The sequence below is a fragment of the Podarcis raffonei genome, chromosome 5, assembly GCF_027172205.1.
Source record: "Podarcis raffonei isolate rPodRaf1 chromosome 5, rPodRaf1.pri, whole genome shotgun sequence".
Classification (NCBI taxonomy): Eukaryota; Metazoa; Chordata; class Lepidosauria; order Squamata; family Lacertidae; genus Podarcis; species Podarcis raffonei.
Window position 1 is genome coordinate 49,189,992 of NC_070606.1, and position 21,992 is coordinate 49,211,983.

Below are 21,992 nucleotides of genomic sequence, written 5' to 3' on the forward strand. Positions count from 1 at the left end.
ACTTTAGTGATTGAACTAAGTAATGATTTTGTGGCCTTAAAACAGGAGGAGGTATATTGGATTAGAGAATATATTGGGTTGAAAAAGTTTAAGGACTTGCCTTAATTTTCGCTCCCTGTGTATTCCTGAGTATACCCTCCTGTGTTCATGTGGAGCCCAAAAGTCCCTAGTTTTTGGCTTTAGGCATTCCCATTTTCTTGCTACCTCTTTAATATTGGAGAAGATTAGCATGCTTCTGACATGTTATGGAAGCTCTTTAAAGTGCACTTTGCTATGCAGAATTGACTAAGCTAACAGACAAACTATGAGAGAAGGACAAAAAGGACTTCAAATGAGTCTGGGAACCATTTACAGTTTATTTGCAGAAACAACAGAATAGACTGGATTCACTGAAAGGATTTGAATAAACTTTCACGACTTCATTTGAGTAACAGATATTTTAAAGAAATGATACGGGATTTTATTTTTCTGTAGGAAAAGCAGGATACGATAAATAAAACTAATAACTCAGCAGAGGGGGAGTTGAGGAAAGTCCAGAGGAGGGGAGGGAGAATAATTGTAAATAACATGATGAATGAGTTTTGTATCATTGTTATAAAATTCAATAAATATTTAAAAATAAACTAAAGTGCACTACTGTGAAAAATTGGATGGTTGATGCAATTTAGTGAGGAAAAGTATTGTCTGAACCAGCCATGCTATCTTACAATCTGAATAATTCTGTACAGGTGTTGAACTGGGTAAGAGACCAATCTGAGAAGGAACCAGAACTGCAACTGTATATCCCCCATCTTCAAAATAACACCATACTCCGGCTGCTTCAGCAGGTATGATTGCAAAACAAGAATCTTCAAAGTGTAATGTGCAGTTGGAGTGAATGTTGCAGAATTCCTAAATCCATCAAGATTCACTCAACTGTACAAGTGAGGAGCTTGGTTGTGACTCTCAGGGTATTCTTAATGTCATATTTTATAAGTTTTGTTGAGCAATATGGGTGGGGCACCTAAGGAGCCCCACCCACAGTAGCCCTGCTCAAAGACTTCTGCTTGGTCAGTGGTTTTTTCCACCCCTCTCTTCACCCTGCACATTCTCCACGCTCCCTGAAACCGACTTGGGGTGATGATGATGAGGAGAACCACTAGAACAGCACATAGAGGGAGGAGAGGAGAGGGTCATTGTAATGTTTCTGCAGATGGTATATTCATCAGAGTGCACTGTTGAATTCTACCCTATAAGTTGTGTGTTTTACTGTTTTGTTGTAATGCAAACTATCCTGGTATCTCATGACTGGCAGGGTAGTGTGTTTTTTTAAATAGAATGTTCTGTTCCTATGTCTCTTTTAAGGATCACTTAGTGAAAGATGTAAGGGGCATCCTTAATTTAGTTGCACCTGTATGTAGTAGATATTGGACATGTTCCTTGATTGAACTCTGAAATCTCTTAAATTAAACCTTATATTTGTCAGTTCCTTTTGACTAAGAGCTTATCTGTATCATAAGGAACATGGTTCTCATACACTGTTTTCTGTAATGTCTTCAAGTTCTGCCCATGTGATTAAAGCATATCATATAGGGAATATATTACACTTGTAATTCTTGTTTAATTAAGGAGACATTACTAATGTGACACATAACCATGTGGTCTGCTGTAACTTGACAAGAAGGTGTAGTTACCAAAGAGTGGTGTTGGTGCCATGCCATTTTGAATAATGTATGAAACAGCACCAAAGAACCACATGCAGCAAACTACTTTTTTTTCATATGCCCTATGGCCCTGCTCATTCAAGTGAACATGTGTAGGGGCTGGGATTATTTCCATGTAGAGAACCCCCACTTCCAGTTATATTGTTTGTATAGTCACTACCAATGCACAAATATGCACAGGCTTTGTATATGTGGCCTTCTAATGGTGTTTACTATTAGTACACATGTGTGTAAAGACTACACAGGTGACTGAGCATAAGTTGGGGCTGGGCTTATTGCTTGACTTCTTCTGCATGATGGCTGCCTGGATTAGGCTTCTGATGCTTAACAGAAAACACAGACAATGTTGCTGTGCTCTGAACAAGCTACAGGAGACAGAAACATTGCCTGGGTTACAGAGGTACAAGGCGTGGGTGATGGATCTACCTAGTTAAATAATAAATTCTTAACACAAGGCATTTTTAGTGCTTGATGTTTCAGTTTTCCAAATGCACATGTCATTGACCTGTTTCCTTTACAGTGGTAAGCAGTGTTATTTCTGATGTGCTAAAGGAACAGTTGAAGGCTAATTAGCAGCTTTACTCTGTTGAGAGACTGCTGCCAGTCTCCTTCACACATAGTTGCTGCTTGGGAGAGTGAGTAATTCCTTTGAATAAACGCTTGACAGAAAATGTGAAGTGTTTCTTAAATGTGAATGATTATTCACTATTGTTGACGGTTGAGCTGTTGACTTAAGTTAATTGAGCTCTTAAAAATGCTTGTACAATATTAGGATGAATAATTGGAAAGAGTTGAATATTCATGTGTTACGCAGGTGGCCCAAATTTATCAAAGCATCGAATTTTCTCGCCTGACTACTCTGGTTCCTTTTGTTGATGCTTTCCAACTGGAACGTGCAATAGTAGATGCTGCCAGACATTGTGATTTGCAAGTAAGTGCAGTAGCGAAAAACATCAAATGTTTATACACATTTCTGTATTTAGATAAATCTGATTAAAGATTGTTTAGTCAAACATAACAGTCACTTTTGTCTTTTGAATTCCAAACAATGAGTTTCAGCCCATTCTTCAGTGGTGGGGTAACCCACTCTAGAATAACCTCTGGCTGGTGAAGAGAATGAACTTTTTCACAATAAGTCCAACAAAATTTCCTTCACCTGTGCAACCTTGAATGGTTGGAGTGAGCAAAGTTTGAGCCATACAGCAGGCTTTCCCGACTTCTCTGTATAGCTTGGTAGTAGTCCAGCTGCTCCTGACTCCTGGAACAGCATTCCCAGAACAGTGCAGAACAGAAAAGTCCAAAGAATTAGGTGGGGCTGCCATATGCAAGTGAAAGTGCTTGGCTTCTCAAGCAAGACTTCTCTGATTCCCAGTCAATATGTTTTCTTGTAAAATGGTTGACTTTTAGAATTCAAAAGCTACCTTTCTGGAAATATAGTTAGAAACTGCAACAGTTACAGAGCAGATACAGCTGGTGTGTGTGTGGAAACAGACAAAGGAACTGAAGCTTCTAAAGTCCTGCCAGGTTTAGGCAGAAGGAAGGGTAGAAGGAATGTCCCCCTCCCCCCTTTCTGACTTTCTCTCTTTTATGATTTATGGAAATAAACTAAACTAGCTCCAGGGCTGACATAGTTTGTCCCTGTTCTATGGTTTTATTGGGGAAACACAATGTGTTTATGTAAGGGGCACAGGGGTTTCTATGGTGACAGGGCGGGGCCTTACAAAATCTGACCGCCCTCTCCGAAGGCAGGCATCTCTGCCATTGGAGAGGAAGATTTGAAAAATCCTATAGACCTAGGGACACCATTAGTTTAGATGCATCAGTTAAATCATGGTTCTAATTATGTAGCATTGTTTCTAGTTGAAGTACTTGGAGCTTGCCAACTGCAGTTTTTATATCTTAGGAGAGGTATTCCCTCTGTGTGTAAAATAATTAAGGATTCTGCCTCTTAGAAAAAGCTTGCTTAGCTACATGTGTACGTAATCTAATAACATATTTTTTAGATTTTCTTTCATCAATATCATATGCACATTTAATTGATTACTGAACTAAATCATATGATAATTTAGCTAAGATTTCTTTAATCAAGAAGTAATTTCAGTTTTTAAGTTTATCATTTGATTTGAGTACAGTTCAGAAATCTGTTGTATCTCAATGTTAAATGGCAGTAATATAAGAAAAAGAGCTGGTAAGACAAAATTTATAAACAGCTGTGAGAAACTATCCTAAACATGCCCTTAATAATGAATTTCTGAATTACTCTATCTTAGGTGCGCATTGATCATACCACTCGAACACTGAGTTTTGGGTCAGATTTGAACTATTGCACTCGGGAAGATGCACCTCTTGGCCCTCAGCTGCAAAACATGCCATCTGAGCAGATCAGGAGCCAGTTGACAGCTATGTCATCTGCCCTTGCAAAGGCTCTTGAAGTGATTAAGCCACCTCACATTTTGGTAAGTTGTAAGCTTTTGATACATCTTTAAAAGAATACTGATGCTTTATGGGAAACTTGGTATGCTCAGTCATGGTTTGAATATTTCTTCTCTTCCCTCCAATGCATGTTTGACTCCCCTGTTGCCTGTGTTCAAGGCACATGTCACTGCTGATGCACACTGCTTTCAGCCCTGGAAGAGTGCAGGGTGGGTTTACACTCTCGGTGCCTCGGAACACACACACACACACACACACACACGTGTACATGGGGCGTTGCCTGTACTTACATGCATTACTTAAAAATATTTAGTGCTGCCATATTTATTCCAATACATATGTTTTTGAAGAATCTGTTCTGAGATGCCAGTGGGAGAAAAACACAAAAGAACCTGCATTAATAATTCTGCAGAATTCAGCAGTGCTTTACTCTCCCATTTGTATTTTGTATTTAAATGAGTTTTTGTTGTTCTGCCTTTAACCATTATGCAGCTAGAGAAGGAAGAGCAACACCAGCTGGCTGTTACAGCTTATTTAAAAAATTCAAGGAAAGAACATCAGCGTATCCTTGCTCGCCGTCAGACTATTGAGGAAAGAAAGGAACGTCTTGAGAGCTTGAACATTCAGCGTGAAAAAGAAGAGTTGGAGCAGCGTGAAGCGGAACTCCAAAAGGTTCGCAAAGCCGAAGAGGAGAGATTGCGTCAGGAGGCGAAAGAGCGGGAAAAGGAGCGCATTCTGCAGGAACATGAGCAAATTAAAAAGAAAACTGTTCGTGAACGTTTGGAGCAGATCAAGAAAACTGAGCTTGGAGCCAAGGCCTTCAAAGATATTGATATTGAAGTAAGAAGCTTGTTGTTTTCCCCTGACAACTTGTTTATTGTAACCACTAGTGACCGTTCACTAATGGGAAGTTTATATTGTAGAAAATATTGTATATTTTGTTAGACTTTTAGTCCATTTCTACATTCTTCAGGAAGACAGAAACCCCATTTGAATACCCTACCAGTAGCATCTCCAACTTCCCTCAACTAGGTTTCCTAACCTTAATCAAACAGCTTGATTACAAATAATGTAGTCTATTTCTGAACATTAAAGGTAAAGGGACCCCTGACCATTAGGTCCAGTTGTGATCGACTCTGGGGTTGCGGCTCTCATCTCGCTTCATTGGCTGAGGGAGCTTTCGGGTCATGTGGCCAGCATGACCAAGCCGCTTCTGGCGAACCAGAGCAGCACACGGAAACGCCGTTTACCTTCCCACCAGAGCGGTACCTATCCATCTACTTGCACTTTGACGTGCTTTCGAACTGCTAGGTTGGCAGGAGCAGGGACCGAGCAATGGGAGCACACCCCGTCACGGGTATTCGAACTGCCGACCTTCTGATCAGCAAGTCACAGCGCCACCCGCGTCCCTTATTTCTGAATATTAGAATATTTTAATAAAATGGATTAAAGGACTAAAAATAAAATAAAATAGTAGATAATGCATCAAGTGGGGAAGCTGTATTAAAGTTAAAAACAAGAATGTGTGTTTTTCTCAGAAATGGCAGTTTGATTTTTATTCTTTAACATCTAATGTCTTGACTATAGGATCTTGAAGAATTGGATCCAGACTTCATTATGGCAAAACAAGTTGAACAGCTGGAGAAAGAAAAGAAGGAATTGCAAGAGCGTCTGAAGAATCAGGAGAAAAAGGTATAAGAAAAGATGTACGGTTAATAGCTGAGAACTAGGTGGAGAAACAGCATTTATTGATGACATTTGTGTGTGTGTTCCTTTTACGCTTAAACCTGAACAATCACATTTCTTTAGATTGACCATTTTGAAAGGGCAAAACGCTTGGAAGAAATCCCACTGATTAAGAGTGCATATGAAGAGCAAAGAGTCAGAGACATGGAGCTTTGGGAACAGCAAGAAGAAGAAAGGGTGAGGTTTCTGAGAGTTCTCTGGTGTGACGTAGTTACTTGATATTTTTTCTCTGTTAGTTTCTAGAAATGAACTTCTCAGCTGATTATATAATTTATGCAGTAGTAGACAGTGTTTTAGAAATCTTTGTCACATGAGTGATGAAGAATGAATGATGTTTGGATATATTGCAATTAAAGAATCTCAGTCTGTGCTAGAACTCCAATTTTGCCATAAAAGAATGCAAATCTTCTGACTGGAATAAATTGTGTAGCTACACCAAGTTCTAATGTAAATCATTAGAATGCTTTGCAGCTTGCAATTGTGTAATAGTTAGAATCTGTTTGGGAACAATGAAAGCCATCATTTTAACTGTAATAAAAGTGATCATAGGGTTTATATAGACTTTGTACCCAAGCTCTTTTTCAGTATACCATTGCTTAACAATAATAGGCCTACTGGGGTTTTCCTTTAACTGGTCTGCTAAATTTTATTGGCATCTAGACAGTTAGAAAAAAAAGAGGCATGTGGTGCCCATAAATTCACAAAAGACATTTGAAACAAATTGTATGCATGACTCTACTACTGATTTGGTTTTGTGTATGTCACAGATCTCAACTATGCAGTTGGAACGTGAGAAAGCCCTTGAACATAAGAACAGGATGTCAAGGATGTTGGAGGACAGTGATTTCTTTGTAACTAGGCTCAAAGAAGCGAGAAGATCAGTGTATGAGGTAAATCTGATTTTTGTGTTCTGACACATTTGAGATTACTCCTGATCAGAACTTTATAGAAAATGGAGTGAGGGATGGCACTGGTATCCTCTCTCCTTTGTCATTTTAGCATGTTAGTGTCTGTGCCTGTTTTGATATGAGAGGCAACAATATTACGCTTCACATCAGCAGAGAGGTGTCCTTTCTGATAAAATAATCTCTCCTAAAAAGCTTTATGTGTATCTTCCTCTTTGTTTATTTCATTTGTATCCTCCCCTTCCTCCAAAGACATCGGAGAATTCTCCCATTTTATAAGTTGTTTCTAAACTTCTCAAAACAGTTGTTTTACACCTCTGCTCTTAATGTGGATTCCAGAACTGTTTAGAATCATAGAGTTGGAACGAACCCAAGGGTGATCTAGTCCAACCCCCTGCAATGCAGGGATCTCAGCTAAAGCATCCATGGCAGATGGCCATCCAACCTCTACTTAAAACCTTCAAGGAAGGAGAGTCCACAACCTCCCAAGGGAAACTGTTCCACTGTCGAACAGCTCTACTGTCAGAAGGTTTTAACATATGTTTAGTCTGAATCTCCTTTCTTGTAAGTTGAAGCCATTGGTTTGAGTCCTACCTTCCAGAGCAGGAGAAAACAAGCTTGTTCCGTCTTCCATGTGACAGCCCTTTAAATATTTGAAGATGGCCATCATATCTCCTCTTAGTCTCTTTTCCGGGTTAACTATACACTGTTGACTCATGTTAAGCTTGCGGTCTTCCAGGACCCCTAGATCCTTTTCACATGTACTGTTAGTAAGCCAGGTGTCCCCCATCCTATATTTGTGCATCTGGTTCTTCCTGCCTAAGTGCAGAATCTTACATTTGTTCCTATTGAAATTCATTTTGTTAGCTTGTGCCCAGTTAGTCCAATCTGTTAAGGTCATTTTGAATTTTGATTCTGTCTTCTGTGGCATTATCTACCTTTCCCAGTTTCATGTCATCTACAGGTTTGATGAGCATTCCTTCATCCAAGTTGTTTAGAAAGACATTGAGCAACGGGTCCAGGAGTTGACTTTATGTATAGCTGCCAAGCTACAATTAGTCATTAACACATGTGGACACCAGATAGTTGGAGTTCATGTTTGAGCATTCATCCTGTAGGTTGCCTGTAACATGTCTGGAGTTCAATGTATTAATATGTATTTTAGGAAAAACTTAAACAATTCCAAGAAAGATTAGCAGAGGAAAGGCATAAGCGCTTAGAGGAACGCAAAAGGCAGCGCAAAGAGGAAAGACGCATTGCTTATTATCAGGAGAAAGAGGAAGAAGAACAAAGATTGCAAGAAGAGAAGATGCTTAAAGGTAAACACTAAATAAAAGGCTATTGCTGAAAAAGCACCCTTGATCTTTGCTGTGTTTCCAGCAGTATTTATTTTACTTATCTAGATATAGATGTGCCATGGCTGCCATTAATTGAATTTGAATTTCGTTACTCGTAAAATAATAATAGGTAATATTCAGTGGTTCTACTATCATTAACGAGCTTGGGTCTGAAACGCCTTATATCTTCTCTGATCCTTTACTGCGAATGTAACAAGCTCTCTATAAATTACGAGAAGACAAAAATTTTGGTCTTCTCGAATGGTTGGAAATTAGAGAAATGGAAAATAAGAGGGCAGGAAATTCAACAAGTGAAAATCTATAGGTATCTGGGAATCTTATTCCAGAGCAATTTAGGGTGGGCAAATCATTGCACAAATGCCATAAAACAGGCAAAGTGCACCTCATCAGCCGTTGCCCGTTTTTATTATCAGAAAGGCAATCAATTTATTCCTGCGGCCAATCAGATATTCCAAACAAAAGTGCAATCCCAGATACTCTATGGAATCCCGCTATGGGTCCAAGCATATAATAGTGATCTAAAAAAGATTCACTCCAGCTTTCTGAGACGTATTCTTGGACTCCCAGCTGTGATCAAATATGAAACAATGTGTGCAGAAATAGGCATACACACAATGGAATATTGGGCCTGGTCCACCTCAATAAAGTACTGGTTACGCTGCCATTTTCGCTGCCCTCCATCAAGTCTGCTCGCTGATTTGCTCAAAGACTCCTACAAATCAAGATGGTATCAGTACCTCGAAAAAAAGATTGAATCTTTAGGCATCGAGCTGGAGCCCCTGTACAATTCTAATGAGCAATACATTTTCCATAGTATCCTAACTAGACTAAAGGATGTCGAGAGGCAAAATATTATGGCAGCTGTAAACAAAATTTGTTCGCCCATATTCTATGATTTAAATATCTTAGATAGCAGAGCCAATTACGTCACCAAATTAATAATTCCAGCCCAACGTAGGGCTTTTATGCTGGCCCGTTTGAATGTTTTTCCCTCAGCATTTGTCAGGGGAAGATATCAAAACATCCCTAGAAATAAGAGATTCTGCAGATGTTCTATGAATGTCCCGGACACGGTAGAGCACATTCTCTTTCAGTGCCCATTGTACAGTACGCTCCGTCAACGCGTGCTGTCCCCTCTTCTGGGTGGTCTGGAGCCCCAACAAGGTGAATGTGTGGGATTCTGCCTATCCGACGTTGACCAAAGGGTAACGGCGGGGGTAGCCGAGTTTTTGGTAGCAGTCCTCCAAGGAGCAGGTTAACAAGGAAAACCACTGATTTTATATGTATATATATATATATGTATGTAGCCAACTGCTGCCTTTCTGTTTATATCTCAAGGCTTTTATATGTTTCTTTCTCTTTTATCGTTTTATTTGTATAATGCCTAATAAAGGTTTGAATAAGTAGTAGTAATATTCAGTGTTGTCCATCCACTAGCAGAATAGACATTGTTTGTGGAATAGATTCCCTCTACTAGGCCCACCCAATATGATCTGGAGAGTTTGGAGACGGCATGGGGGGCTATGGGACAGGAAAGAAAAAGGAATTCCCATCATACGACCAGAAGTCTGTTTGCACAACATTGGCCCATTAAATTTTAAGCAGACATGAAATGCTGTGCAAACAAAGTTGGTAAATGAGAGGACATATGATAGACATTTCAAATATAGGATGGAAAGTCACTCTATCTGCATTAATATTTTGGTCAGAACAAGAAGAAAAAGAACGTGCAGAACGTGAAAAACGTGAGGAAGAAATGCGTGAATATCAGGAACGCGTCAAAAAACTAGAAGAGGTAGAGAGAAAGAAACGCCAAAGAGAACTGGAGATTGAAGAAAGGGAACGTCGTCGAGAAGAAGAGAGGAGGAATCTTGAAGATCCGCTTTCAAGGAAGGTAAATTCTATTTCTGATAAACTGACGTTTCTAAGCAGAATCCAGCGTTGCATGAGCAGAAGTTCTGTGCAAACAACAGGAGTTCACTTCTCTCTTTTCCCCTCTGCAGACCACCACAAGTCTGCAAAATCATCTGTGGAGAGTCCCTCAATCCTTTGAAGTATATTTTGAAATGTGGAGGCCTGCTGGGTGGGGGGAGGACAGGAAGATGAAGTCTGTTGCATGAGGAGAGTTTTGTTCTGCTTCTGCACAGATAGCATTGGATACAACCCTCCAAATTCCTCTATGCTTAAATAATTTACATCAATAAAAAGTATATGTGAAATAACTCTTCAAATTCAATAATTCATATTTAAGGGGGAAGCTTTCAACGTACAGCTTTTGAGTGGACTTCAGTTTTGTGCCTTGGTGCTATGGAAGAGAAAGTGATTTCACCTTCTTCTTGCAGCTTTCTATGGCACCTTCCAGCATGTTCTGGAGGCTCCCCTGACTCACTGCAGCTGAATTCAGCAAGTGCTGGGAGGCTACCAGGGTTGGGGTGTGTATCTAAAAAAAAAATCGGTCCCCTTTTCTATTAGCAGATGCACAAGGGCACCAATAAATTAACTGTCAACTGGCCTTTTAGTATCTCTATGATCAAATGATGACTATGAAATAATGTAGTATGAAGTTGATCAGGAGGGGGAAGAAGGATCAGGATCTGTGTTTGAGTAGTTTGCAATAGATTGAGTTTTTGACCGCTGTTTGTCTTAACAATAGCAGCAGCTTAAAAGTTTATTTTACCTAAATTAGCTGGCTGAGAAAGAATGCCCAAGGATGTGGTGGAAAACAGGAGTGGATTCTTGTATGAAGAGATTCCCAAGCTTTCTTCTGTTACTTATCAAAAAAATCCTGGGATAGGCATGTGCTCAGAGACAGTCTATTCCTTAAATCTTTTTGTATGTCTGCCCAGTTGAGCCACTATTTTGCACCAGTCTCTAGTTGGCGGAACTTGTGGTATTACAGTCATCCTCATGTTGTGTTTGCTTCAGGTCGAGTGTTTTCAGGTCCCACGGCGACCCGGAAGTACCAGAAAGGGTTACTTCCAGGTTTCACTGCTCGCGTATGCGCAGACGCTCAAAATGACACCACGTGCACGCGCAGAAGCAGTGAATCACGACCCATGCAGACGCGGGTTGCATTCTGCTCAGGTTGCGAACGGGGCTCTGGAACGGATCCCGTTCACAACCAGAGGTACCACTGTAGTAAAAAAAAAAAACAAAGTAGAAGAGCCTGCATGCTTGAAATCTTCCCACTGCTCAACTACAGAGAGTGTTTCCAGAGCTGTAGCATGTTGGTTTGTTGCAGCAAAGTGAACTCTGGTCTACAAAAGCTCATGTCATAATCAATTCATTAGCCTTTATGGTGCCCCAGGAGTCTTCATTGTTTTTGTCTTAAGTATTGTTTTATATTAATATTATCTTCGGCTCAATCATCGCTAATCATTTCAATGGGTAAACTTTGCACCAGAAAATACATGCGTTTTGAAATTTTATAATGGTGAAAATGTGTGTATTAATTTGGATAATCTGCAGCCCTAGTAATTTCTCATTCTTACTCTATTCGTAATTTTTCCAGTGGAGTATTAGAGGTGATCCTCAATTTACATATTGTAGTTGTCATGTCTGAAGGGTCCATTTGTATGTGAAATTTGGGATCTATTCCTTTTCTCCTGCTTTTTAGGAGTAGGAAAAATGACAGAAGACGTTGCTGCCTTTTTTGAATGGATTGACTATTGTTTCCAGTTCACTTCTGTCATTTCTTCCTCTGCCATATTTTATTCTAATTTGAACTGTCATCGCCTTAGCTGTTCATTTGCTATGCTCTACAAAACATAGTGGTGCTTTATCTTGTGGCTACATTTTGCATTTGTATGCCATTTCTCAAGTTAGTATTCAGTACTGAACATGTCACTTGGAGATATGTGAATAATTCTTATTAATAACTGAGCAATTTGTTTGGGTCATGTTGGGACAATTTTACTACCTATTCCCCATCCCTTTTGTTGAGTTGTAACTAATAGTTCAGGTCCAGTATAATGCAGTACTTTGCACTTGTCCATGCTGAATATCCATCCATATATTTGTCACATGAGGTCTTGTTAAATTTGTAATGCCACAGAATTCAATATATACTTTTGTTTTTAATAACTAGTAAAAAAACAAGTTTCACTGACAGATTAGTTCATAGGTTCTCAGTTCGTTATTACAAGTCAAAATAACGTCATGCCTATACTATTCTATTGAAATAAAAGCATGTGATATATACAAAACCACATTGGTTGGGTTCTTAGTAACGGTACTTTTTATTTTTGATTTAAATGCAGGACTCTCGTTGGAGTGATCGAGAACCTGGTGAAAGCACCTGGAGAAGAAGTGCTGAGCCAGACTCAGAATGGAGGCGACCAGCACCACCAGAAAGGTATTTATTGGAATAATGCTTAAAGTGTCTACAACTTGTTAATGTTTTCTTTGTGATCCTGATGTCCTCTGCAAAGGTGAGTATTGTTGTAGACTGTGTACAAATAAAAAGGGTTGTATCCAACTAAATCATTGCATGCACAGAATGCAATAAAATTGCATTAGAATAGCAAAATTACTTAATTGTTTATTTTGACAATTTATACACAGTTTAACACAATAGTCTCTAAGGAGTGTACAAGGTTGATTTAATAAAGATAACTATCTGTTAAAAGGATAAAATCAGAATTCTAGAATAAAGTCTTCAGTACATGCTGGACATTCAACAGGCAGAGGGCCAATCTGAACTTAACTGGACGGGAGTTCTATAAAATTGGGTCCACAGTACTGAATGTACATCTCCTGGTGGATGCAAGTTGTGTGTCTAAGCCATGAGGGGATACTAACAGTGACTTACCTGAAGACCTCAGTGATTAGGCAGTCCCTAAATATCCTTGATCCAAGTTGTTAAGGGCTTTGCAAATTTATACAAGAACCCTGTATTACATTGAGAAAGCAACCAGCCATTTAAATGAGAACCTTAGGTGTGCAGTTTTTCACCCCAAGTAAAGATTTGGCCTCTTAACCTTTCTCCAATTCATTTGGTTATCAAACAGAATTTATAAGTTCAATGACGTATACTAATTTCTTATGTTTCCTAGCATACGTAGACTTTTGGATAAAAGTTTGTAAGTTCCTGGCTAAAGTTGGAAGAGAGCACCTGAAATACAATTGGATAGGCAGCAGCAAGGAAAGAAAAAAAAATATTTGTACATCTTTTACATTGATCAGAACTCTAACAGAATTGTCTATTTTTTAATATTTCAGCAACATCCATGCATCCTGACATTGCCTTTGAAACATTTCAACAGTGGGCAGTCCCCAATGAAGTAGTTTTGTTAGTACAAGGACTTCCTATCCCTGTACCTCCCAACAGCCCCCTCCCCCAAATGGTGGGTTGACAAGAACCCAGAACAGATGGAGGGGAAGTCCTGTTGCGCAGCCAGAAGTACTTGTGCTAACAGAACTACTTTGCTGGATAAAGCTCTCTTTTTATAATTATCCATCCCTTGTGACACCATTGTTCTTTAGTTTCTTGTTACATATGATGTTTTATTTATCCTCACCACTCCAAAATGTCAAGCTGACTACTCGCAGGTTGTATGTTATTTCCTACATGGAACAGATTTCTTTATGGGAAATAACATGTGATGTGGTGTAATTAGTACTACTGTGTAGGAGTAAATATACCAAATGGCTTTCCAGACAACTGAAAACAAAACTTTTATATTCAAAATGCACGATTTTTCTATTTAAACAGAGAGTGGCGGCGTGGAGACGCACGTGAGGATGAAAAACCTTTACGAAGAGATGATTTGCCTCGGCGTGGTATCTCAGCAGACAGAGTAGAGTCTCCTCGTGAAGCACTAGAAGACAAAGTGCTGAAGCAGGATGCTGATGAAGACAAAGGTCCTAAGAAAGTCCTGGATGATGACAGAACAAGTTGGCGCGCAGCAGAAGACAAGGGCCCCATGCGTGGCTTAGATGATGACAGGGGCCCCAGGCGCGGGCTGGATGACGACAGGGGCCCCAGGCGCGGGCTTGATGATGACAGGGGCCCCAGGCGTGGTCTGGATGATGACAGGGGCCCCAGGCGTGGTCTGGATGATGACAGGGGCCCCAGGCGCGGGCTGGATGATGACAGGGGCCCCAGGCGTGGCTTAGATGACGACAGGGGCCCCAGGCGTGGGCTGGATGATGACAGGCCAAGTTGGCGCAACACAGATGACGACAGGGGCCCCAGGCGTGGTCTGGATGATGACAGGGGCCCCAGGCGTGGTCTGGATGATGACAGGGGCCCCAGGCGTGGGCTGGATGAAGACAGGGGCCCCAGGCGTGGGCTGGATGATGACAGGGGCCCCAGGCGGGGTTTGGATGATGACAGAGGCCCCAGGCGGGGTTTGGATGATGACAGACCAAGTTGGAGAGCTGCAGATGAAGATAGGCCTCCCCGGCGTGGGCTGGATGATGACAGAATGTCAAGGCGTGATGAAGATAGGGGACCATGGCGTAACACAGATGAAGATAGAATTTCAAGGCGTGATGATGATCGTGGACCTAGACGTGCTGGTGATGATGACAGAGGTCCTAGACGTGGAGATGATTCTAGGCGTGGAGAGGATTCCAGAACTGGACCTTGGAGACCATATGGTAAACCAGGTAAACATACAAATTGGAGCCATTCATTTTGTGTTCTGAGAATAGCTAGCATACATTCTATTTTAAGTTTGCACAGAAAATGCTTTGCATTCTGAGATGACTGCAGCAAACTGAAAAGTACCTCATAATGTTTCTATTGAACATTGTCTGAAAAGTAATGACGGTAATATAAGAATCTAAAGGGTTACATATTTGCAAGTCAAAAGCCAACAAGTGCCAAAAGGGCATAGAAATTATATCCATTTGTTTGCACTTCTTTACATCGTTGCCACTGCAGTGTAAAAAAATGTGATTCCTTTGCTGATTAATTGGAGGTATCCCAAAGTGCAGTTCTTGTACTTTGATTGCTAGATACATTTAAACAAATGACTAAAAAATGGAGATGATCTAATGGGTAACACTGGTTCCAGAATTAGTTGGGTGCTGGATAATTACAAGGAAAAAACACATTCTCTTTTCCTTATTCAAGGAAATCATAATAAAGCACATTTAAACATGAAACAAGTTATTCCACATTGTATTCCATTTATGCCAGATGTGTTCCCATCTCAGATATCCATAATAGAATGGGATTTTGCATGTGGAAACCTCAGTTGTGGTGTGGAATCATAAGAAATAGAATACAAACTTCTTGCATGCATGCATGCATGCATGCATCTTTATTTGTGTCAGCTTTCAGCCATAGCAATAAAACAACAATACAATATACAAAGAATAGAAATAAAAAGTCAATTATATAAAATACATGAATGGAAGCTCCACATTCTTACACTATTGAGATTAGTACACAAAAGTTCAGATATTTCGCTGTCAATAGGTGGTTGGAGAGAACGAGAAAAGGCTCGTGAAGATAGTTGGGGCCCTCCACGAGATTCCAGACCTTCAGAAGATAATGAATGGGATAAAGATCGTGATGAGAATGAGAAGGACCGTGAACTTGACAAGGACCGTGACTTTGATCGGGAAGATCGTTTCAGGCGTCCTAGGTTTGATTTCATTACTTTTAAATTGTGTGTAGCTTGGGTTTCTCCTCCCCAACCCTTATGAACTGGGGTAAGGCCCCAGCACAAAAATCTTTGGGATATTGGGCATCACAGTTTGGGGCACTTGAACAATTTTGAAGTGGTAGTAAGTAGCCAAAAGCAGAGTTGTTGTTTTTTGTTAATTTGATGAGTTTTATGTCACCAAAATGTGCACTTGAGTGCTACGAGCATTAGCTGGAGAATAGTTTGCAATGTTTTTACCCACAAATGTTTACAAATGCTTGTTTCGTGGGAAAAATGATTTTGAATAGTGCCTTTTTTTAAAAAAAAAAGTTTTGTTTTGTTCCAGTAACAGTTTGCATAAGAGTAGCTTCTGGGTCATATGGTTGATTTTAATTCATTCCCTGGAATGTGGAGTTAAATGCTTTTTCTTATTACTAAAATATATTTTTATAACTAAAGAGATGACGCTGGCTGGAGAAGAGGACCAGCTGAGGAAACCTCTAGCTGGAGAGAGTCAGGCCGTCGTGATGAATGGGACAGAGGTGGCCGTGATTCTCGAGATGACCGGGGTGGCCGTGATCTTCGAGATCGGCGTGTTGAAGACAGGGAAAGGAGAGGGCCAGGGCCCCTTCCCAGAACAGATCGGGAAGAAGGTAGACTTGTTTTCTGTAGTTGGGTACCCTAAATACAGCTCCCTTTCAGGAAAACACAAAGGAAGCACACTTACTGTATATATCATTGCATAATTGTGCAAATAGGGTCACAGCTGAGAACACTTGAATATATTTTTAAAAAGAAATGAAATTTGGTGGTGTAGCAAGATATGATTTAAACAGGCAAATACAAAAGCCGTATTACTTCTAAAATGTTTTTTGTACTTAAAAGACTTGCAAAGTATTTGCCCTTTAGCTTTGAACCTTCTATGTATTTAACATTGTTGGTTACAATAAGTATTTTTTTTTCTATTCTGGGTCTTCAAATCCATAGCTTATCAGTTAATCAGACCTTCTATAAATCATGTTAACTTCTCATTCCAAAGCTATGTGGAAAGATTCATACAAGATCCCGCCCCCTCTGTTCTTTTTTTTAAAAGTTCTATTTTTGGACATTCTCATCACGAGTTTATGGGTGTCTCTTGCGAATTGCTATAAAGCTGTTTTGGATGGCCTGGATTCCAATGTCATCAAACTTTTTCTCTGGATTTGATGATAGTAAAACTTAGTGAAGGAAGCATAGCCATAATACTGTCTTTCCCCCATGTAGTGAGCTCATGGAGACGTGGCGATGACAAAAAGGAGGAGCATGAAGAACGGGAAATTGTTCGGAGACCACCTGCCGCTGCTCCTGCTGCTCCAGCTCCCTCTGTGTCAAAAGAACGAGAAAAAGATGGTGAGAAAGAGAAGGGGGCCTGGAGAACAGAAAAAGACCGGGACTCCCTTCGCCGCACTAAACTTGAAGCTGATGAAGATGGGTGGACCACTGTGCGACGTTAAGTTCAAAACCTAAACATGGTTTTTATGTTGGTGTTTAGCATTGATTGGTAACAAATTATAATATTGGTGCTTTAACACTCTGAATTGGAATTCTCTAACAAAATTTTCTAGGTAATGTGAAAGCATGAAACTCTTACACGTGTGAAAACTGATCATGCACAGAACTTGCAACTAAAAGTCAGAAATTGAATACTGGTTACCTGAAATTTCAAATGTTGTATATGTCACAGATCACTTGGTGGTAAGAAATAAAAAATATGAACCCAGTAGGTATCTTTGAGTGGCATGTATATCTCAATCAAAAAGAAATCAATTTTTATTTTAAGTAGCTCTTCACCTGGAAATCGGTATGGTCTGCAAAGTGTACATTTAAAACAACATTTCTAGTTACATGAAGTGATGGCTTTGTAAGACTACTGCCTAAAATAGATAAAAGCAAACACTTTCTATTTGGGTATTTTGATGGCAAGAGGTGTTTTTTTCTGATGGTATTATACAAAGTCAGTATGTTTTGAGTTGCATACGATAAATGTTATGGACCTTTTAGCCACACGGGTTTTTTTGGGTAGATTTTTCTTGAATGCATATACTTATCAAGCCATTTTGCAGTCTTTGTTCTCACAATGAATGCCAGCACAGCAGTCTCAAAACAACAAATAAGGCTTTTAAAATGAAAGTGTTTGAGAACAATCATACTGCTGAAGTTTCCGACCCTTGGCATATAGACTTTGCTTTTTCTGTTCATGGATAATTCATGCCTTTTGAAGCATTTATATATAGTATCCTATTTCAAGTATGTGGTCTGGAGGAACTGCTCACTCTTCCCTTCCTTCCTTCCCAATTTCTTGTCTTCTGGGTAAGTGCTTTACCTTAAACCAAGTGCTTTGTAGTATGGGCTGGGTTGACTTCAATTTTGAGGGCAAAGTAGTAATGTTTATGATTGTTTTTAATTGAAGCCAACACAGAACTTGCTACTATGTGTTAACTTCAGTGATAAATAAACTTAACAAAATAAGGTGCTTTTTTGGTGTGGCTTCTTAATCGTTGCAGCTTGTGCATTCAGTCTGCCTAGAGTCAAGGTCCTTTCACCGTACTGGTGAAACGATTCAACACACGTGACTTGCAGAAGCTGAGAAGTAAAAGCACCATATCAAACCTTTGGGCTCCATCCAAAGGATCAGATTCCTATTTTAATACTTGAGTGAATCTCTCCCAAAAAATGCTGAAGTATAAAATGTAGGCAATTTCCATGCTCTGATTTCAATCATGTTTTAAAATGATAGGTTCACTTGCTTGTTTTGTAGAAGAAAAGTTGAATCACCTGCATGATGTGTTTTGAGAAAGGAGTTTGGAATTGGATTAAGCCAGAGGTGGGGAAACATTCTTTAGCCCAAAGACTACATTTCCTTCCTAGGACTGTATGGCAGTGATGGGCAGGACTTAAGCCACATGCAGACTTATGAATATACCATTCACACACTTGTCCATAACCCATCCCGGCTCCCTAGTGAGCTATTTCTTTTACAAAATAGCTCAAACCCTGTAGCCTTACTCAACTTCCCCTCCACCTCAACAAAGAGAATAAAGAAGTTCATTTCTCTTTGGCTTTTTTACTTGGTTTTTAATTCCTTCTCTCCCTGTACAGATTGTGGTTAAATTTCTGAGTGACTACAAAGAGTTTCAAACCATTTTTGCCATTTTCTGCTAGTCCCCTCCATGTTTTCTCAGTCAGCTGTCTCTTCCTGTTGCCTTTTCCTGCTGGCCACCTCCACTTTCAGCCAGATGCCTACATGTTATGTTCTTCACACTTCTCTCACAATTAGGAAGAGGAACAGGCAGAACAATGAGCTTTTAATGATCAGACAGGAGGCAAAAAGTTCCCAGCTGTAGATTGATTGAAGAACAGCAGTAGGGCCTTCTGGAAAAGGGTTGTGGCTCTGTGGGCCTGAACAAGTCAAGCAGTTCCTTTGCCCTGTGTTAAGCACAGATATTTTTCAGTTCTCTTGTTTTTAGATTGCTAAACAAGTTTAGACATGGTGTAGTTAAACAGAAGACACCGGGAAACTCCTTTCCCTTATTTTTCCAGTCAGTTTCTCATTTTCTGCATTCCTAAAATAGAATTCTTCTCCCATAGTTTATTTGAAGGTGTGGGGGCAGAGGGAAATACGGGCAATTCAAGATGCAGACATTTGTTTCAACTAGGGGCTTGCAATGAGAAGATTTGCCTTGTAGCTTGTACCATTTGTGCCTTCCAATTCATTATTCAGATCTGCATCTGATCAGTTAAATCTGAAGCTCTGTTTCATCCCTGTTGACTAAGTGGGAAACTAAAAATGGCTAAAACACTATTCCTTTTCACCTTTGGTAAGAAACTTCCTAAACAAACCTCCCAAAGCTCAGGCAAATCATTCCAGGGGCTATTGCATGAGGTGATCTTATCTTTCCTCTATTTACTTTATTAGATCTAAGGGTGGTCCACAACATAAAATTGCAATATAAAAACAAACCAAAAAACATTTTTTTTCCTTGCTCCCCCCCCTTCTCCATGAAGAAAAAAGCTCATTTTTAATTTTTAGGAAAAAGGACACTTGATAAAAAAGCAGGCCACACAGTTTCTCTAGTTTGCTGGTTCTGCTCTGCTTTCACACTCAGAAAATAGACTGGAGTGCACTGCAAAAATAATTCACTGATTAAATGCTAGACCTGTCTGTCAAAATGAAGTATCACCTTCCCCAATCCAGCTTGGTTTTGCTACTCAGAAATGAGAAAAAAAGTCATGCATTTAATTATTTTATGGAGGGGAGAGGGAACAAGGACAATGAAGCTACTAAAAAAGTTGGGGACTTCCTGATCTGCTCACGTGTATCTGTCCTGAACCACTGGCTTTGCATTGTTTGAAGGTACACAGACCTGATGCACATTTAATGTAGTTTAAAGCATACAATTGCACACACACACACACAGAGTGAACAGGTGAAATTCTTAGGAATGAAAACGGTAGCTTGAGACGTAGTCCTTAATACTGCCATTTATTTAGACACTGAAATTGTTTCAGGGTTTTATCCAGTACTCCATGTACACAGTTCTGCTGGTGCAATGGGACTTGAGCTTCTTCTTTCCTGTGCTGCTCCCATATCTGCTCTGGAGCATCCCCAACTGTCCAGAGCTAGTTTTGAGGGCACACGGGGCTGGAAAAGGAAGTGACACTCAATTGCACGCAGAATTAACTGCATTAGTAAAGCAGCAGTGTTGGATTTGGCCCATGAAGTGCATAACCTACAAGATATTGGTTACTTCTCTCTACAACCTTTTAATACACTCACCACAGAAAGGGTCTAGTAGCTGAATAATAGCTTTTGTTGAGATAAACACAGTAGTAGTACAACCGGCATGGTTCCTTAAGCATCTTAATCTTGCAAGTGAGAACTCTGGTGTTTTGCTCCTATCCTAAAGATTGGTCAAATATCCATCTCATGCACAGTTCCAACGTTTCAATGCGAAGTGACAAAACCCCAAAGAAGGCACAGAAACCAGAAGGAATGCAAGAGGGAGAAACATGTTCTCAGAAGTACCAGCTGAATGTAACACAACCATCCAATAGCCACTTGACCTCATAGTCTGAGCACAGTAGCTATAGGAAAAAACCTTTTAAGACCTGTGGACCTTCCCACTAGGTGTGTTGGTAGCAACCACTTTGTTTTCTTCAGAATAAAATTATTCTGATGGTACACGGCACATTTAACTCTTACTGACAATAGATATTTTAGGTATTTGCATATGAGTCAGAATGATAGTTAAGAGTCAACTCAAAGCAGCAGCAATAAGTTTGCCTAAAGCAAATTTCTAGGTGGCATTTCCCAGCCCAGCATACAATTATCAGGAATTTCTTCAAACTAGAACACAGCTTGCAAGTTCTACTAGCCACATCCTTCAGTCCCTGTCTTCCTTCTTGGTCTCTTTTTGCCCCACAAAACGTAAGTCTTAATATGCAAATTCTCCAGAATGTAAACTGGTTTGTTTAATGCATGGCTAGAAAACCAGCCCTCCAGCTCTTGACTATAACGTCCACCATCATTGGCTCTGCTGGCTGGACCCAATGGAGTTTACCAACATTTGAGGGCAACAGCTTCCCCAGCCCTGGCAAATGTAATTGACCTCCACAGGTCAGCAAGCCCAGAGCCCCATGTCACTTTTACTAAAGCTACAATTCTATGCATCGCTACATGAGAGTAAGCCCTCTTGAATTTAAGGGGGCTTATTTTCCTGCAAACGCAGCTTAGGACCATGCTACATCTTTTTTTTTTAAAAAAGCACCTTTTGCCTTAGGTTCAAATACTCAACCACATGCCTGCAACAAGTTATTTTTTAAACAGCTTCTGGGATTTCTTATTTGCATAAAGTAGGAAAGTCCTTTTAAAAACAGCAACTCATTCCCTAAGATCTGAAAGGTGAATGGAACCTTACATCAAGTAAAATAATATGGGAAGTGGGAAAAGGCAACAAAATGAAAGTTAATGAATTTGCATTGGATGCAGTGGTGCTGACATAGGATTCTGATCTACCAGTGGCTTCTGCTAGTGGAAATGGGCAAAGCCTTGCAATTTCCAGAGATTCACCCATTTGCAGTCCCCCTCTCCCAATCTTCTCAAGAGCACTGTGAGACCCTTTGTGTGGTAGGTGGGGCAGGGGACTAAGGGAAAATTGGCAACTGCCAGCCCTCCTTTGACTCTTGGTAACTTTTACAGGATCAAAGAGC

The 21,992-nt window shown here is 40.1% G+C and overlaps 1 protein-coding gene and 1 non-coding gene across 2 annotated transcripts in view; both read left to right on the forward strand.

The window, feature by feature from the left end:
* EIF3A (eukaryotic translation initiation factor 3 subunit A) overlaps positions 1-18,251 on the forward strand; it is a 28,559-nt gene extending 10,308 nt beyond the window's left edge. The window contains exons 9-22 of the mRNA XM_053389060.1: positions 729-827; positions 2,518-2,634; positions 3,974-4,159; positions 4,629-4,976; positions 5,724-5,828; positions 5,946-6,059; positions 6,650-6,772; positions 7,953-8,106; positions 9,855-10,039; positions 12,405-12,499; positions 13,859-14,757; positions 15,575-15,743; positions 16,203-16,396; positions 17,007-18,251. Of these exons, the coding sequence (XP_053245035.1) occupies positions 729-827; positions 2,518-2,634; positions 3,974-4,159; positions 4,629-4,976; positions 5,724-5,828; positions 5,946-6,059; positions 6,650-6,772; positions 7,953-8,106; positions 9,855-10,039; positions 12,405-12,499; positions 13,859-14,757; positions 15,575-15,743; positions 16,203-16,396; positions 17,007-17,236 (3,018 nt within the window). The 3' untranslated portion in view covers positions 17,237-18,251. The remainder of the gene's footprint in view (positions 1-728; positions 828-2,517; positions 2,635-3,973; positions 4,160-4,628; positions 4,977-5,723; positions 5,829-5,945; positions 6,060-6,649; positions 6,773-7,952; positions 8,107-9,854; positions 10,040-12,404; positions 12,500-13,858; positions 14,758-15,574; positions 15,744-16,202; positions 16,397-17,006) is intronic.
* On the forward strand, positions 2,192-2,323 carry LOC128414983 (small nucleolar RNA SNORA19). The gene has a single exon (XR_008330787.1). It is a non-coding gene; the product is annotated as a small nucleolar RNA SNORA19 (small nucleolar RNA).
* Positions 18,252-21,992: the final 3,741 nt, after the last annotated feature.